The 19,771-nt window shown below is 42.0% G+C and overlaps 1 protein-coding gene across 4 annotated transcripts in view; it reads left to right on the plus strand.

Annotated features, from left to right (window-relative positions):
• The window catches only part of atp10a (ATPase phospholipid transporting 10A), a 365,726-nt gene extending 352,181 nt beyond the window's left edge, over nt 1–13,545 (plus strand). For 2 of the 4 annotated variants that reach the window (XM_068033280.1, XM_068033281.1), the window contains 5 exons: nt 5,233–5,433; nt 7,285–7,365; nt 7,471–7,575; nt 9,421–9,608; nt 11,322–13,545. In XM_068033280.1, coding sequence (XP_067889381.1) covers nt 5,233–5,433; nt 7,285–7,365; nt 7,471–7,575; nt 9,421–9,608; nt 11,322–12,045 — 1,299 coding nt within the window. In that variant the 3' untranslated portion in view covers nt 12,046–13,545. The remainder of the gene's footprint in view (nt 1–5,232; nt 5,434–7,284; nt 7,366–7,470; nt 7,576–9,420; nt 9,609–11,321) is intronic. The other 2 variants (XM_068033283.1, XM_068033284.1) reach the window with 1 other exon arrangement.
• Nucleotides 13,546–19,771: the final 6,226 nt, after the last annotated feature.

A 19,771-nucleotide genomic window follows, 5' to 3' on the forward strand; every position in this document is an offset into this window, starting at 1 on the left:
AAAGAAGGTACCAGCCCTTCGCTTTGCAAGCTGGAACGTCAGAACTATGTGTCCTGGCCTGTCGGAAGACCTTACACAAATCAACGATTCTCGGAAGACCGCCATCATTAACAACGAGCTCAGTAGACTCAATGTGGACATTGCAGCACTTCAGGAGACTCGCCTCCCCGCGAGTGGCTCTCTAGCAGAGCAAGACTACACCTTCTTCTGGCAGGGCAGGGATCCTGAAGAACCAAGACAGCATGGAGTGGGCTTCGCCATCAGAAACTCCTTGCTCAGCATGATAGAGCCTCCCTCAAATGGCTCGGAACGCATACTGTCCATCCGACTGCTCACCACCTCTGGTCCAGTACACCTACTCAGCATCTATGCTCCAACACTCTGTTCCGCACCTGAAGCTAAAGACCAGTTCTATGAACAACTCCATAACATCATTAGCAGCATCCCCAACACCGAACACCTATTCCTGCTGGGGGACTTTAATGCCAGGGTTGGGGCCGACCATGACTCATGGCCCTCCTGCCTTGGGCGCTATGGCGTTGGAAGGATGAATGAGAACGGGCAGAGACTGCTTGAGTTGTGTACCTATCATAACCTCTGCATCACCAACTCGTTCTTTCACACTAAACCCTGTCACCAGGTTTCATGGAGGCACCCAAGATCACGTCGTTGGCACCAGCTAGACCTCATTGTTACAAGGCGAGCCGCCTTAAACAGTGTTCAAATCACACGCAGCTTCCACAGTGCGGACTGCGACACCGACCACTCCCTGGTGTGCAGCAAGGTTAGACTCAGACCAAAGAAGTTGCATCATTCCAAGCAGAAGGGCCACCCGCGCATCAACACGAGCAGAATTTCTCACCCACAGCTGTTACAAAAATTTCTAAATTCACTTGTAACAGCCCTTCAAAACACTCCCACAGGGGATGCTGAGACCAAGTGGGCCCACATCAGAGACGCCATCTATGAGTCAGCTTTGACCACCTACGGCAAAAGTGCGAAGAGAAATGCAGACTGGTTTCAATCTCATAATGAAGAGCTGGAACCTGTCATAGCCGCTAAGCGCATTGCACTTTTGAACTACAAGAAAGCCCCCAGCGATTTAACATCCGCAGCACTTAAAGCAGCCAGAAGTACTGCACAAAGAACAGCTAGGCGTTGCGCAAACGACTACTGGCAACACCTATGCAGCCATATTCAGCTGGCCTCAGACACCGGAAACATCAGAGGAATGTATGATGGCATGAAGAGAGCTCTTGGGCCAACCATCAAGACGATCACCCCCCTCAAATCTAAATCGGGGGACATAATCACTGACCAACGCAAACAGATGGACCGCTGGGTTGAGCACTACCTAGAACTGTACTCCAGGGAGAATGCTGTCACTGAGACTGCCCTCAATGCAGCCCAGCCTCTACCAGTCATGGATGAGCTGGACATACAGCCAACCAAATCGGAACTCAGTGATGCCATTGATTCCCTAGCCAGCGGAAAAGCCCCTGGGAAGGACAGCATTACCCCTGAAATAATCAAGAGTGCCAAGCCTGCTATACTCTCAGCACTACATGAACTGCTATGCCTGTGCTGGGACGAGGGAGCAGTACCCCAGGACATGCGCGATGCCAACATCATCACCCTCTATAAAAACAAAGGTGACCGCGGTGACTGCAACAACTACCGTGGAATCTCCCTGCTCAGCATAGTGGGGAAAGTCTTTGCTCGAGTCGCTCTGAACAGGCTCCAGAAGCTGGCCGAGCGCGTCTACCCTGAGGCACAGTGTGGCTTTCGTGCAGAGAGATCGACTATTGACATGCTGTTCTCCCTTCGTCAGATACAGGAGAAATGCCATGAACAACAGATGCCCCTCTACATTGCTTTCATTGATCTCACCAAAGCCTTTGACCTCGTCAGCAGACGTGGTCTCTTCAGACTACTAGAAAAGATCGGATGTCCACCAAAGCTACTAAGTATCATCACCTCATTCCATGACAATATGAAAGGCACAATTCAACATGGTGGCTCCTCATCAGAGCCCTTTCCTATCCTGAGTGGTGTGAAACAGGGCTGTGTTCTCGCACCCACACTTTTTGGGATTTTCTTCTCCCTGCTGCTTTCACATGCGTTCAAATCCTCTGAAGAAGGAATTTTCCTCCACACAAGATCAGGGGGCAGGTTGTTCAACCTTGCCCGTCTAAGAGCGAAGTCCAAAGTACGGAAAGTCCTCATCAGAGAACTCCTCTTTGCTGACGATGCTGCTTTAACATCTCACACTGAAGAATGCCTGCAGAGTCTCATCGACAGGTTTTGCGTCTGCCTGCAATGAATTTGGCCTAACCATCAGCCTCAAGAAAACGAACATCATGGGGCAGGATGTCAGAAATGCTCCATCCATCAATATTGGCGACCACGCTCTGGAAGTGGTTCAAGAGTTCACCTACCTAGGCTCAACTATCACCAGTAACCTGTCTCTAGATGCAGAAATCAACAAGCGCATGGGTAAGGCTTCCACTGCTATGTCCAGACTGGCCAAGAGAGTGTGGGAAAATGGCGCACTGACACGGAACACAAAAGTCCGAGTGTATCAGGCCTGTGTCCTCAGTACCTTGCTCTACGGCAGCGAGGCCTGGACAACGTATGCCAGCCAAGAGCGACGTCTCAATTCATTCCATCTTCGCTGCCTTCGGAGAATACTTGGCATCAGGTGGCAGGACTATATCTCCAACACAGAAGTCCTTGAAGCGGCCAACACCCCCAGCTTATACACACTACTGAGTCAGCGGCGCTTGAGATGGCTTGGCCATGTGAGCCGCATGGAAGATGGCAGGATCCCCAAAGACACATTGTACAGCGAGCTCGCCACTGGTATCAGACCCACCGGCCGTCCATGTCTCCGTTATAAAGACGTCTGCAAACGCGACATGAAATCGTGTGACATTGATCACAAGTCGTGGGAGTCAGTTGCCAGCATTCGCCAGAGCTGGCGGGCAGCCATAAAGACAGGGCTAAATTGTGGCGAGTCGAAGAGACTTTGTAGTTGGCAGGAAAAAAGACAGAGGCGCAAGGGGAGAGCCAACTGTGCAACAGCCCCAACAAACAAATTTCTCTGCAGCACCTGTGGAAGAGCCTGTCACTCCAGAATTGGCCTTTATAGCCACTCCAGGCGCTGCTTCACAAACCACTGACCACCTCCAGGCGCATATCCATTGTCTCTCGAGATAAGGAGGCCCAAAAGAAAAGAAAACTAATAGGGCGGCACAGTGGCGCAGTGGTTAGCACCGCAGCCTCACAGCTCCAGGGACCCGGGTTCGATTCCGGGTACTGCCTGTGTGGAGTTTGCAAGTTCTCCCTGTGTTTGCGTGGGTTTTCTCCGGGTGCTCCGGTTTCCTCCCACAAGCCAAAAGACTTGCAGGTTGATAGGTAAATTGGCCATTATAAAATTGTCACTAGTATAGGTAGGTGGTAGGGAAATATAGGGACAGGTGGGGATGTTTGGTAGGAATATGGGATTAGTGTAGGATTAGTATAATTGGGTGGTTGATGTTCGGCACAGACTCGGTGGGCCGAAGGGCCTGTTTCAGTGCTGTATCTCTAATCTAATCTAATCTAATAATCCACATCCTCATCTCTTCCAGTTTTCTGTGTCATTTAGCAGGATATACAAGGCACTCTGTTTTCATTTTCAAACTGATTTGGTGCCAAACCCATTTTCCTGACCTTGCTGTTGAATCTGGAATCTGTACATTTCATTTTGGAATGGCTCGGCCAAGTTTCCTTCCATCCGCTACGTGGCAATGTGTTATATGAATCACCAATCTCAAGTGTGAAACAAGTGCTCCTGAAGTAACCTTCAGCTTGTGTTTTCTTTTCTGTCCCTTGGTCCCAAAGGACTTCTCCGCACCTATCACTGGTGCATGGCATGACTTCTCTGATCATGTGAAAACCAGAAACTTTTGTTCCAGCTTCAGTAAGGTGGAATTAGATTGCCCACTTTACCTGAGGAAGGCAGCCCTAAAGCCAAGCAGTATTTACATAGGAATAGGTAAAGGCCATTTAGCCCCTCAAACCTGTTCTACCATTGAGTGAGATCATGTCTGATCTGTGACCTAACTCCATATACCTGCCTTTGCCCCATATCCCTCAGTGTCTTTGATTAACAGAAATCTATCAGTCTCGGATTTAAAATTAACAATTGATCTAGCATTAACTGCAGTTTGCGGAAGAGGGTTCTAAACTTCTACCACCCTTTGCATGAAGAAGTGTTCCCTTTCTTAACTCCTGAAAGATCTGGCTCTAATGTTTAGTCTATGGCCACTAGCCCTCCACTCCAGAACCAGCGGAAATCACTTCTCTGTATCTAGCCTGTCTGTTCTCCTTATTATCTTGGAAACTTACATCAAATCATCCTTAATTTTATAAATTCCAGGGAATGCAAACCGAGTTTAACCCTTAAGAGTCCAGGCATCATTCTAGTAAATCGACACTGCATTCCCTCCGAAGCTAATATATCCTTCCTTGGGTATGGTGCCCAGAACCACGCTCAGTACTCCAGGTGTGGTCCAACCAAGGCTTCATATTGCTGCACCATGACTCTAACCCGTTATATTCTAGTCCGCTAGATATAAAGGCCAGAATTAAACTTTTTGGGGTGTTTTGTACCTGTCCATGACATTTTAATGATCTATATACATGGACCCCTAAGTGACTTTGTGCCTGCAGTGCTTTTCATCACACAGACCTGAAACGTTAACTCTGTATTTCTCTCTACAGATGCTGTTTGACCTACTGAATATTTCCAGCATTTTCTGTTTTGTTTCCGATTTCCAGCATCCGCTATATTTTGCTTTTGAATTACGATTACAGGCATTTATAAAGCTCCTTTAATATAAAATTAGTCGCAAGACTATTATGCCCAGAGGCATAATTATAAAGAGCCCTAATATGATCTCACTATTGCTACATATTATTGTTATCACTTATTCTGTATTTGCGTTTTCAGATTCCTTTTCAGTCATTTAATTTGTATCTGTACCTACCCTAATACCCTTATTTAACTATTGGTTTATTTTTAATAGTGTACTCGTAACTCTGCATGGTATTTACTTCAGGGGCTGTAGCAAGTACATAATATCCCTATGGTTTGAACTTCACTGACTCACTTACACTGTGTTCGCAATTTTACTGTTCAATTTAGCAAACACAAATCACAAGCTTTGCTTTGCTTTTTTTTTCCAGATGTTTGTTGCCCTTCTTTTCTGGTATCAGTTCTTCTGTGGATTCTCAGGATCAGCAATGATAGACCAGTGGTACCTTATCTTCTTTAACCTTCTGTTCTCATCACTCCCTCAACTCATCACTGGAATACTTGATAAGGATGTTTCAGCAGAAACCTTGGTAGCCTTCCCTCACCTTTACAAGAGTGGACAGCATTCTGAGGTAATACTCTTCGGAGCAGCAAGATGCTAAATATTTAAATGGAAGAATCTTTCTGGAATTCAGAATGCCCCTGTCTGTAAAATTTGTGGCAATATGACCTCAGCAGACAAATCGGAGTCAATTCTTCTGTAGTCTAGTTATATTTTCAAATGGTAGATTCATGGTTCTTAGCACTAATATTTTCTAGGTTCCGTCAAGTAGAGTGTTCAGGTAGTTTCAAATTTAGTGTTTGGAATGAAGCTAGCTTTATAAAGTGCTAACTGCAGTCAGGCCCTGATTTGTGCTGAGTTAGCTAGTTTTCAGCCAGGACCTCAGGAGATGTCAGTGTCTCGGAGTGAGGCAGGGACTAATGCCAGCTGGACCTCCAGCCACAGATCACTCTGTAATAATCGTTGTTGAGAAGTGCACATCTGTTGGGCCAAGATCACATTGACAGCTTATTTGGGAGTAGAGGGCACATTAGCCAAAACATGCTATCTAGGCTCAAGCATGAAGAACGAGCATGCCAGCGAGGACACCCAGTGCTGTAGCACCATAGCCCAATTCCTGAAGGGGAAGAAAAAAGCAAAATATGAAGGTTCAAAAGCTTGAGTATCAGTTTAATTCAGCATGTGTTTTCAGTCAAGCAGTTTTACTGGCCCTTGGAACCCCATTCAGTTTATGTTGGCATCAAAATGTATCTAACTGAATGGCAGGACAGGCTTGGGGGCCTGAATGGCCCACTCCTGGTGCTGTGTTCCAAAGTAGTTACAAAAAGAAATAGCTGCATAGTTACCTCAAACTGACTTCCTTGTAGCCTGGGAAAAATGCTTTGCAGTCAAGCTATGCATAGTCACATATACAAATAGAGTAATTAGTGATTTTGTTTTTAAGGAATGCAATGTTCAGATGCTGGTTTCATTTTCCCGTTAAATCATTGATAGTTTTGTTAAATACTTTTGAAGTTCTGTTGCTTAGCTATTAATTTGAAGTTTGTCCACATTCTCCTCGTCTCAACTGTGGGTCTCGGGCAGACAAAACTTGTAGGCATGGTCTTTTGTCCTTGTGATGCTCTGAATACCTTACATCTACTAGGACAGCGCAAAGTAAATTGTACACAATTGCATATATTCTGTACATCTTCCTAGGGTCATGATAAAATTTTATTCATCCTCCCACTCTAGATCTTTATTTTCCCCTCAAGTTGCTGCTAAACTTTAGAAACCTACCCCTTCAGCTAAGTGAGGCAGGCCAGTTTAGTCCTCAAATTTTACAAAAGACATCCTACCTATGAGGAACATCACACCTGTCATCCATTCTTTTTGTTTTGTTTCTTTCCCCAAAGTGGAAAGCTGCTCTTCGACCCAGGTTTATTGTTTGTGATTCAGGCACTTAACGTGATGCAAACACTGAAGAGCCTTTTCTAACCTTTTCAGAGTCCCGTACTGGTGAAAAGTTTTCAAGTTTGTTTTCAAATATTAGTTCAACTGTTTTACCTCACAATTTAAGTATTAAACAAGGAACTACATATGTTATTGGTTGAGTGTATCCATGAGATTTACCATTAAATCTATAAGGAAGAATATTTGAAATGGAAGCCATCATGAGACAATTGATTTAAAAAATTATATTAAATTGCCTATAAGTGTATTGGAGCTAAAGTTTGGCTATTTCTTCAACCCTTCAGTTATCAATAAATAAGGTTTTACAAAGCCACAACAATTTAACTGCAAGCTAACCGGTCCTAAGAAGAACAGATTTATCTGCAGACTGTAATGTCACACAACCAATACTGTGCATTAGTTGAAGCTATGTTAACAGCAATCACAAGTTCTGCATAAAGTCAACCTTTTAATTACTTTGCTCTTCTAGGAATACAAGCCATACATGTTCTGGATGAATATGATTGATGCTCTCTACCAAAGTCTGGTCTGCTTCTTCTTTCCGTATCTGGTATGTCTGGTTTTATTGGCTGCAGCAAATTCAAGTAAAATTACAGCTTTGCAAGAAAAAGTCATGGGTGGCTTTGAAATTCGAAACTTTGCTTCTCTGTTGCAGGCTTACCAGGATTCAGATGTTGATGTTTTTACTTGGGGAACACCCATCACCACACTGGCTCTATTTACTATCTTAATGCACTTGTGCATTGAAACTAAAACCTGGGTAATGAGTGACTTCTTATCTGCACTGTCCTTTTAGATTTGATCTGCCGGTTGACGTTTCTCACAAAAGCTGCGGGATGTGTGCTACTTTTCTCTGCGTTGTCCTTGTGGATGGCTCCCTGTACAAAACACAGTATATTGGGGATTTTCGCAGCAAAACCCAATAATATTCCGCTTTGCACAGCTAGATACTGTGCCATTTTTAAGCTGCTATAACCAGCTGATTTACCCGAGTTTTTGGCACGGGACAGTCTGCGGAATAAGCAACACTGCAGACGCTTGAAATCTGAATCAAAAACAAAAGCTGCTGGAAACGCACAGCGTGTCTCCCCACAGATCTGCTGAATGTTTCCAGTATTTGTTTCACAAGGGATGCGGGATCAGTTTTATCAGCAAGGTGCCCTCAAATAAAGTCACTATACTGTTGGTCACCTGAATCACATTCTTCAGCATTAAGGAAAAATGAGGGTAACTGCTTACCAAAGTTAAACAGGATCCTTTTCCTTCCTTAATGCTAGTGTAGTAAGCAACTCCATTGCAATTTGAGTCGCACGTCTCCTGCACGTCTGTCAAGAGATCGTGCCATGCTGCATTTGGAAAAAAAACTTGGTAATATTGGAAAATTTGGGAAGCATATCAGACACGGTTTATGTACTGAACCATAATGAATGTTCTAAGTTAGATTATTGGTATTTACAAACCCACAGTTATCCCTGGGCAATGTATTATAGATGCCGGAGTTTCTTAACCCTTGGAGAAATCTTTTAACAGTGTTAATTTGATCTGGTAATGCTGTGTTTAATATATTTGAGTAAAAATTCCTCTGTGTGCGCATTTTAGCTGCTACTCCAGACCCCAGCTTATTCTGTTGTCCTTTATTTCTGTTGGGCCCTCCTGTCCTGTCTTCTCCCACTCCTGTTGTCCAATAATGCCACCTTTCATTTCTTCTCTCTTGAGTATTTTGCCCTCCTAATCTCTACTCCAGCCTATCATTGACCCTTTATCCTCCTACTCTTCTACTATCATTCCAGAGATCCCGAACAACTGCCCTGGGTTCCCTCATCTTCCTCACCTACATGCTCCCATTTGGTGAGGCATAGCTTCAGGCACCCTCAACCCTTCTGCCCCTCACACTTCTCATTTAGGACCCTCCTTTAAACACAACTCTTTGACCAAACTTTTGTTCGCACCTCCTAACACCTCCTTTGGCCTCCATTTTATCCTTAAGCTGCTATGAATTGCATTGGGACATCTTCTACATTACAAAGCTGTATAAATGCAAATTATTGTGGCTGTACTGTATTTTAAGGCAGTTCAACCCATTCACATTAGCACGGGAATTTTGTGAGCAAGCAGTTAACCAGTGTGCTTCCATAGCACACTCAACCTCCGAATAGATATGTTTCTGATAAGTGATGGGATTGAGGCATAGCATGAGATTTTAACGACTCAAAACCCATTCACTTGCACAGAGTTAAAGTGTGGCCCATATATTGAGAAGGCCGTAGCTAAGGTTTGGGGCCCAGCAATAATATAGGGACTTCTTATCCCAAATAGCCCTTTCCTGTTCCTAAAAACCCTCATGTTCTTGGGTCAAGATGGGTTTGAAAATTGGGTCCTTCGAGCTTACACAATGTACAATGAATAGGAATTAAAGTTTAAAGGTGACTTTTATAAACTGGAGCTGATATATTTAGAATTTCCATTTAAACTTCCGATCAAGTGTCAATATGTTCTGTTTTGCATGAATTGGCTAACGTCTGTTTATCAGCTGCTTAACACTGAAATAATTCAGTAATATAAATATCGTTCTAAGGGATCAGATTGTTTTCTTTTGTGTTTTCAGACTTGGATGCATGTTGCCTCCATTACTTTCAGCATCCTCCTGTTCTTCACTGTTGCATTAAGTTATAATGCCATCTGTCCTACCTGCTACCCTCCATCCAATCCCTACTGGACTATGCAGAGGTTGTTGGCCGATCCAAAGTTCTATCTAATATGTGTTCTTACACCAGTGGCAGCCTTGTTACCTAGGTAATTTAAACTTGCATTGTGATTACATTGTTCAATTAAAATTACACAGACTGGGTACAAACCCAACAAAATCCTACTGAACATACTAGGTAGAATTTTCCCGCCCCTGAGGAGACAGGGGGGTGGGGACGTGCTAGTAAAATAAGGGAGAGTCATGAGACTCTCATGGGAGAGACGGCTCCCCAAAGCATTCCTGCCACTAGGGAAATTGCCCAATCTGGGCTGGGATAATTTAAATACTTAAGGCCCCAATTAGGACCGTTTTTTTTTGGGCTAGTTGGCGTTTTACCGGCAGCGGAGCAGCCCGCCAGCTCAGTAGGGCGGACCATCAGAGCTGGAGGGTGATGCCCCATCGACGGCCACAGGAAAAAGAGGCCATCCTTCCCCTGCACCCCCCCCCCCCCCCCACCCCCAACCACCGCAGCCCCAACGATTACCCCGTGGGGCCTTTCACCTTCCATGCTCTGCATTATTAATTTAATTTTACATCTCTGAGTGCCCACTGTATGTATGGTAGACTAGGTTGGGCATCAGTTGCTTACAAGTCGATGCAAATTAAGGAGGAAGGTGCCGAGCAGAAACTCTGATTGAAATCACTGTTATGTATAAGTTACCCTATTTTTCCAGAATATTATTTCAAAAAGAAAAAAGTGCTGTGGGATGTGCAGTACGTTGGTGGGACACCAGATAACCCAGTGGAGAGGTGGATGCACCTGTAGTTCCATAAATAGCAGATTTTTCATCTTATTTATCGAAGGTGTTGACCCAAACCACTTCTAGCAGCCATTTACAGCGAAGCGTGGCTTGTGGCTTCCGACTAGGTCACCTGCCCAACCTCAGCCAGGGAATGATTTCTACTGAGAGGCAGAGTGGCTACTGCTCATTCCTAAGTAAAACATAGTATTACAGGTCCTGAAGTTTGTAAATTGAATTTGCAGTGCTTACTGTATTATGAAATTACTTGTACAATTTGTATAATGTGATGACTCAAATAAGCACCAATAACAGGACCTTCAATTTCTTCCAGACAGAGCGTTACTTAAGGTTATGTATAAGGAGAGGGGTGTTTTTAAGCACTGGAAGCAATGAGGAAAGTCAGCAACTGTAGCTGCTGTCGACTTCTCATAGCTTTCTCTTCTCCCCCCTTTGGCACAGAGCCTTCCAGGTTTTGTCAGAGTTTTCCCCAAACTCCCCCTCCCCTTTCCCATCAGGTGAATAAATCCATGATCCACAACCCAGATATAAAAGCAAAATACTGCAGATGCTGAAAATCTGAAATAAAAACAAGAAATGCTGGAAATACTCAGCAGGTCTGGCAGCATCTATGGAGAGAGAAACAGAGTTAATGTTTCAGGTCTTGACGTATCAAGCTTGCAGTATTTTTGTTATAAGTCCGTTAATAGATAGATATATTTCTTAATGCCAAAGGGATCAAGGGATATGGGGAGAAAACAGGAACTGGGTACTGAATTAGACGATCAGCCATGATCTTTTTTGAAGGGCGGAGCAGGCCCGAAGGACTGAATGGCCTACACCTGCTCCTATGTTTCTAATACATTGCATATTCATTATTAATGAATGGATCATCTGTAGGTAGAGGAGGCTTTGAATTGTTCTCTTAGTCTTCCCTGAAATCTCAAGTGTTTACTTTATTTCTGTTTTCATATCTTGCAATTGTTTTTTTTTCCCCTGTATGAAAACTATTTTCTCTAGGTACTTGTACCGAGTCTTTCAAGGCACCATGTTCCCCACACCAATCCAGCGAGGTCGCCAATTGGACGGACTCCATCCTGTGGCCGGTAGTCGTGTTAACAAATGGAATGCCCACGGCAATTCGTCAGTCGGGCCCAAACCTGACTTGGTGATGCCGCTTTCGAAGAACTCCAGGGTTGGTGAATCCTCATCCAGCACTAGCCAAAGTGTCCCCTTGGATACAAACCAAATCTCTAATGGACCATTAAATAAACAACTGCCACCCAAGTTTCAAGAAACCAGTTTACCTACAATGGAGCTTGCAGAAAGTGCAACAAATGATGCAAAATACTCTCTTCCGAATGGTAATTCATCATCTGTTTCCATCCGAAATGCACAGTCGCGCTTGCACGAACTTCAGAGGTCTGAGTTAGCAACAGAGTTGCCTTTCACGGAGAATGGAGTTCGATTCGACGCTCGTTCTGGAGTGGACCAATCAAATATACATTTACTAAACTGGAGGACATCAAAGCCATCTACTAATGATGTGCGTTTTTTACATTCCTTGCCACAATGTGGTTTACAGACACAGACTGTGGAAGGTGAAAGATCTGTGTCAGGTAATATAGAGCCGGAGGGTATAAAACTCTCTGAAGAAATGTTTCAGGACACTTCAGACATCTCAAACAGCATGATCCAGACAAACTCATTGGAGGAGAGTTCTCTGGAAATGACTCCATTGTGACCGAGAGCTGGCTGTCTAAAGTGCCTTTATCTTAAATTTTGCACAGTTTCAGATTTTAGTCTTTCTTATAAAATTTTATATTTAATATCAGATCATCTTTACATGAATCCTAAGTAAAAGCAAAATTATGTATTTTATAATTTGCACATGTAGAATTTAGAAAAATTGTGCAGAATTTAATATATAACTATCTGAAGTAGCGCTGTTACCAAAATGCAACTTGCATTACCAAGTCATGTGAGCAGTTCTCCTATGTTCTACCTATACATTGTACTTAAACAAACTTTTGCATCCATCCCATTCTCCTCTTCCCAATCCTGGGAGGGGAAAAACCCATAGCTGAAAATTGAGACAGCTCTGAGATGACACTTCTGTCTTTTTACTTTGTTTTGTTAAGCTTCAAGGACCAAAGAGAAGATGGCCACTATGTTAATGATATCAGAAGTGCATGAAAATGTCAACATGTTATGAAGTCTGAAACAGTTCCTCTGTTCTAAAAGGACCTATAATATATAATACATACACAAAACCCCAAGTCCCATTTGATGACAAGAACTTTTGTCAGTATGTGTGTGTATGAGTCTATCAACTTTTTGTATGTCCAAATTTATAATGGAAACCGCCTATGCAAACTTGTCATGTTGTAATTATACCTCTCTCCCTTGGAGGTGCTTCCGTGCCATCGTTGGTGTGATAGTGTAATTACAGTATAAGAAGTTGATATAGCAACAGGAATAGACCTTTTACCCCCTTGAGCCTGTTCCACCTTTGCATGATATCATGGCCAATCTATATCCTAGCTCCATTCACCTGTTTTTGGTTCCATATCCCTTAATGCCCTAGGCTAGCAAACATTGTCAACCTCAACTCAATTAACAATTTCAAATCTATCTTCTGCTTTGTGTGGGAGAGATTTCCACTCTTCTAACACCTTTTGGCTGAACTTCTCTGCTGAATGGCCTGATTTTAAGGATTTGTCCCCTTGAGCTAGCCTCCCCCGCCAGTGGAAAATTTTCCTCTCTATCTGCAGATCCACAAAGACCTTTCCATTGTGGATGTAAACATAGGAATTTAAGATGGAAAAATAAGCAGAGAAGGTATGGTTTTAAAATGAGGATTCCATTAAGTCTGCAACCTCTGCTCCTATAATCTACCAGCCACTAAGCCAGCTTCACCTGAGGACTACACTTGGCCTTGACTCCCATTTCCAAGGGAAATCAACTAATTAGAATGTACAGCATAGAATGGGCTATTTGGCCTATGTGGTCTATGCTGACGTCACAATCCTCCTCCCATCCCTCTTCATCGAACACCATCAGCAAAACCAATTCCATTCTCCCTCGAGTGTTTATCTAGCTTCCCCTTAAATGCAACTAATGTAGAATTTTCTCTCTATAAGGACCATCTTGACTTAAAAAAAATAAATATGAATATTATTTTCAGCTGCTTTAATTATCTGGTTCAGCCCTGGATTCTGCATGGGGAGGGGTGTGTGGGGGGCGGGGGGGAACCGAGGTGGAAAAATTCACAATCTGCGGGTAGCAGTTCCCGGGAGATAGAGGAGTGACAAGTTTCAACTGGAGAAGGGAAGGTAAGAAACAGGATAAAACTAAAAAAGCATTTCCTAGCAGGTGGATGACTTTAATTTTCTTGTGCCACAATAACTGGACTGTATTTGATACCTGTTTCTCTTCCTCATACAAACATTAACCTCCTCCATCAAAAAGAATCTGCATCCATGATGCGAAGCAATCCCATTGAAAATCAATGCCAGTGGGATTGATGGAAAACAATAAATTGCTGCCTGTTTAATTGTGGGCTACACAATGAGGCAACATTGGTTGGATTTATAACTGCTGGACGATGTGTGAGCAAGAAAGTCACAAGTGATGATCGGTGTAAGTAGGATATTGATTGTATCGCACAGCTCCTCTTATGCACTCTTTCTAATACATGCCAGATCAACTATATTGAAATTATAATATTAGATGTAAAGTTTATGTATTATAGTGAAGTTGTAATGTTGCTGTGAATTTTCTTTTCCTCATGCCATCAATTCCCATGATAACGGGAAAAAAAATCATTACCACAGATGGCAGTGGTCCCCACCATTTATTAAATTAACGCTAGAAATAACCCCAAACCAAAGCTAAAGGTTGAACATAATATATTTCAGGCATCGAGTGTTTAATAACTGGTAAGAGGTGTTTCTGTAAAATAATCTTAGTGTTTGGATACAGGGCTTGCACAGCAGTCAGCAAAATTAATAGCTTGAGGAACCCTTATTCCACAAGAAAAGTGCATCCAGTCACTATACCCATTCGTAGATTGCTTTATTTGAAGGTAATCATTGAAATTATGGATGGCACCTCTTTCATTTGGGACCAAACACTGCACTGGCCAGTAAATTCTAAGAAGGGTCTAAGCTTTCAAATATTGTCCAATTTTTTCTTTTGTTCCTTATTTGAAAGCATTAGTTATTAATCTTGATAAGGTCAGCAACATGTTTTCATCAGCAGCAAAGCACATATAAGAGTCCTAGGTATGATGCCAGTTCTGCCCAGCTCAGCCCCTCTGCCATTCCCTACCTTGTTTGGAACTTGGTAAAATTTGAGCACCTTGATGTGAATTGGTCCTGGAATGTGGATTGATGCTAATTTAAGTAAATGGTCAGTTCTCTAATAATCAAGAACATTCTTGGATTGCCTGAAGCATTTCGTCAGGTATTGGCAGTCAGTAGCCAGCGAAACAAATCATTGTATTCCAACAAACATGCCTAATTGTGCAAGTAATCGGACAATTTAACAAGCTGTTAGAAAGCAATGGAACAGGAAGAATGTCCATGGAACCCACTGCTGTCAAAGCACAGTCCATGTACAGTTTACATTATGCTGGACTCATGTCACAGGAGGCGAAGTGCTACAAGTCCATGACCCAAAGAAAAACAATTCAAACCTCTGAAATTTTCTATAAATGTGACTCCAGACCCACAGCAATGTCGTTGACTCTTAACTGTGTTCTGAAATGGCCTAGCAAGCCACTCAGTTGTGAAGGGCAATTAGGGTTGGGCAACAAATGCTGGCCTTGCCAGCGATGCCCACATCCCATGAAAGAATTAGAAAAACAGCATTGTTCCAATGAAAACGACTGCAATTTTTCAGATTTCCTTTTGTAGTTTTCTTTTAAAGTTGAATCTGTTTTGCTCCCTCTAAAGCCTCAATATACTTAGTGTGGAGCCCAATACTGAGGTCTTAAGGTTTTACAAAGGCTCCTATATTTAAAAAAAGCAAAAAAGACACACTGGAAATCTGAAATAAAAGCAAACAGTGCTGGAAATAGACAGGTTAGGCAGCATTTGGAAAGCGAAAACACAGTTAATATTTTGACTGGAAATCTTTCATCAAAATTTGTACATAGAGGTTGAAATCGTACTGTGAGACATTAGTAAGAAACATGTTTATATCAAAATTTTTTGCACTGTTTAAATAACAATTACCAATAACTCATTAATTACTGGTATTCCACATTGTGAATTCAACCTCATGGTGATACTTCAGTCACTTCACAGTTAATGATCTAGTGACAACTTGTCTGGGTTTCGCACATGCCATCTCTCAGACAAAAGCTTGTGGCTTCAGGCCTCACTCGAGTACTTGAGCAGGGCTGACATTTCCGTGCAGTGTTAAGAGAGTATTGGGAAGCCTTATCCTTCAGATGAGATGTTAAACTGAGGCTCTGTCTGCCAGTCCAGTGGAACATTAAAATGGGAAAATAAATGCTAAACTTAATATTACTTTCATTATACCTCCAAGGAAGAATTGCAGGAAATGCAAACTAAACTGGTAAATTTTAACACTTTAGGTCTACTTGCCTCCAATAACGATATATTGTGAGCTGATTTTGCTTTGCTGTCAAGAGAAAAGATATTCAAGGTGCAGCTTCACCGTGTTGAAACCAAGACTCATTGCATTGCCTCCTACTATGACTCGTTCTTGTCTAGAGCCTTAAAAGAGTGCGATACTTTACCTCTCTTGTCTTGCCTTTCTCCTACAATCTTAAGATGGTTTGAATAATCACCAATGGCCTCATCTCTCTCATTAATTCTTTCCAATCTCGGTGCCTGCACTGTAGGCCTTGGCTCTTCATTACTGCTTGTCAACTCAAAAAAAAAAAATCCTGTGTGCATAAGTTGTGTCCTGGCTGTAATCGTGTTTAAATCCAATAATTCCCAATTCACACATGCCTAACATTTTTCATTCTTGACAGCCACCCTAGCATATTCCTTTTTAGCCTACGCCTCATTAGAATTTTTGTTCTGTCAAATCACTTAGATTCTAACTCTGAACTACAGCTCCTAATTGTCTGTTGAGAAGATTTTACATTGACTATCATCTTACAACTTTTTAACTGTCTGCATCTGTCACACAGCCATAATTGGAATAGACCAGCATCAGAATTTTTTTTTTGTGTTGAGAGACTTTAAAATTAAAAGCAAAAATGATGCACTCCCACTTTGTAGAGGTTGAAATTCCACGGGTTTGAACTCAAGGCCTTGCTTTTTGATGTGGATGTTTGAATAATGGCACTGTTAGTGTCACTATTAATGGTATGTTACTGTAGACCCTTTTTGACGCTCAGAGAAGAAATCTAATGGTGCTTCTGGTGGTAGATATCAGGTACTGCAGTACTTGTGTGTATTTATGTATCTTCGCTTGGGGCCTGAATGTTTTAGCAGTGTCAAGCCCTGCATCACTAATTTAAGCATATTTTAAAAACTTGTTCAGCTAATCTAGTGGTTTTTGAATGAAAAACAACTGCGGAAGTAAAACAAGTCAGTAGAGAAAGGTTTACACCTAATACCTCAATAACAACAATTTGCCTTTAACGTAACAAAATACCCTAAATATCTCAGGGGTTAAGAAACTCAGTACTGCAAGGTGTACACAAGTTACAGTTGTCAGCTGGGTCTTGAGCTGCATTGTGGAGACAGGAGCGTCTTACCTCAGCAGAGGTCCTCTTTCAGTTAGTCAAACAAGTACCTTTTCCAGGATGGAGGGAAAAGAAAGAAAAATGAACTGCATTCTGTTCTGAAATGGTGCTGTCAGCTTTGGAGTGCAGAGTTCTTTTTAAGCTGAGGTAAATGCAGTCACCATCTCACCTCCCTAATGGGTCTGAGGTAAGATCAGTTTAAGCTGTCGTGATTTACTCTCTAGCAGACAAACCCGGAAAACAAATTTGACCTCAGTTCACTGTTGGTACTTGCCCCTCCATTTATGAAATTGCAGTATAGTTAAAGGGAAATCATCTGTGATGTTGCGTGCCATATTGTTTCAGGTGACACTTTGGCGCAGCATTCATCAATTGTTAGAAATAGTTCCATTTAATTTTTTTTTAAGTTAAGAGTTGCCGCCAAATTATGCAAACTAAAGAAAGATTTATTTTCATCTCAAAGGACACTTCTTCACCTGATGTTTACAATTTTTTTTAAAGAACACTTAATTTACTTGAATTTTGTTTTAAAACTAGTTTAGGTTTCTGAATGGCTAAAACACCATACAGCCAGAAATGAGACTGATTGTTAGGAAGTGTAAAATGGTTATCTAAAAGGTTAGGAAGCACAACCAAATCGCATTGCTTACCTTTTGCATTTGTAACAGTAATTAGTTAATATGATAGCACAACATATTGGTAACATAAAATTACAGCACAGGATGTAATTCCTCTCACTGCTATTTATTGGAAGTGTTAATCTTTTGTAAAAGAAAGCAAGAACTTGCATTTAGAAAGTGCTTTTCATGACCTCAGCACATCCTAAGGCACTTTACAGGCAATGAAGTACTGTTGAAGTGTAGTCATTGTTATAATGTAGGGCCGAATGGCCCATCTCTGTGCCTTATTCGTATGCTTGTAGATTAGACAGCTCTTCTGCTAAAATAGTGGAGAAAAGAATTTCAAACAAACTGTTCCACAGAATAATTCCAAAGCCTAAGAAAATATCCAGCCTAGGCTTTGGTGCAAATCGTTTCACAGGCACTTGAACGGTTAGCCCTGGCTTGTGCTTATGGACTATAAAGTATAACCAAATGTTTCTTTCTTAATTACACAAATACTACATCTACCTGTGAGCAACAAGTGCCTCACTAAGTATGTTTAAATAGGACATACTTCATATTTCTTTCCTTGAACTCTCATTAAAAAGTTAATCTTTTTGTGTATAACTTAAAACATTTTATGAAGTAAAATGTAAGAAAAATGTCCAGACTCTTTTAAGTTGAGACTTGGTAATTATTGGAATATAGTAGTTATCAGATACAGATGGATTATTTTGGCTGCTGATACCCAATCTTTTTGACTGTTTGGAATATGTTTTGTATTTCATGTTGCCTGTGTTTTCCAGGAACTGGTGCATGCTAATCATTTCACTACAGAGGCCCCTGAAGTAACTTTTGTTCTTCATAACCCAAATAAACTAGAGACCTTTTTAGGCCACAGTTTCACAGGTAACAGTTGACCAAGTGGTCAATCTAAATGTATGAGGGTACACTGTCAGGGCTGATAAGCTATTTGACTGTGAAAGTCTATACAGCCCAGCCTGATCTCATCTGATGTCCTGTGACCTCTACAGGAAAGCGAATGATGAGAATCTTGGCCCATTTTGCTCTTCTGCAGGCCAGGGACTCTGAACCACTTGTAAAACTCCCAACTGCTGCCTTCCTTGAGATCAATTATCTTGCCACAGGCTGGAAACTTAGCCTTAGTCTACCTGCACTCCATGGCTTGCTCAATCGCCACATGGCAGTGTTTTGATGGTGTTGTCCAGCCTAATGGCAGATTTACTACAAAAGGAATATATGTCAGGAACGTGGATAACAAAAAAAGTTTTGAACGGATTGTTTTCTGTTTTCAATTTATTTTTTGGAGGCATTTCATAGGCAACTGCAGAAAAACAAGTCTGTGAAACGGTTACGTGGCTGGCTCAGATCCTTTATCAGACAGTTTATATTTGTATGAAAGTTTTGGGGCTGTGAAAAGCAGCTTTAAGAAAGAACTGCTGTTCATTCTTAGATCTTTTTCATATTCTCTGGGAAATCCCTACATATTTACAATGAAGTAAACAAATCTCCTTTTGTTTAGTAGGAAAGAAATAAATTTGTGATTAAACATAATTTTCTTAAATGTCTTTCTCCAGCCTACATGAAAATAGTAAAATTCAAAAACACAACGAGTACGTGAAGGGTTCTCTATACCTAACAACTGTAGGGTCAGTGAGAAGTGGTTATCCTTCATAGAAACACTACATTTTCAAGATGCAATCAGTGGACAGAAGTTGACGGGCACCTGCAGTTTTTCCACTGTGAGTGCTCCCCAGGGTCGGGGAATCTCTCAAACTTGCACCGATAGCCCAAGTCCAGAATCAGGGCCAGCATTTATACTACTGCTGGGAATCTCATCAGAGCTTCAACTGATCAGCCACCACAAACTCAGCTGAATCCACGGATATCATTGGCCAGTAAATGGGGTTCCCATCGAACTTATGGCCACCAATCCGGAGAAGCCCTGAGGAAATTTCTGGTGTTCATATTTAGAGTCAATGCAAAGCAGAAACCACTTTGTGATAACACTAAAGTTGTGGCAACACTAAAGCACCGGTATATAGAACCATTTAGTACAGTCATTCTGTTGTGTTATCATGTGTTGAGAGAGGGAGGGGCTTGAAGTACTTTTT

The sequence above is a fragment of the Heterodontus francisci genome, chromosome 6 (genome assembly GCF_036365525.1).
Source record: "Heterodontus francisci isolate sHetFra1 chromosome 6, sHetFra1.hap1, whole genome shotgun sequence".
Lineage (NCBI taxonomy): Eukaryota > Metazoa > Chordata > Chondrichthyes > Heterodontiformes > Heterodontidae > Heterodontus > Heterodontus francisci.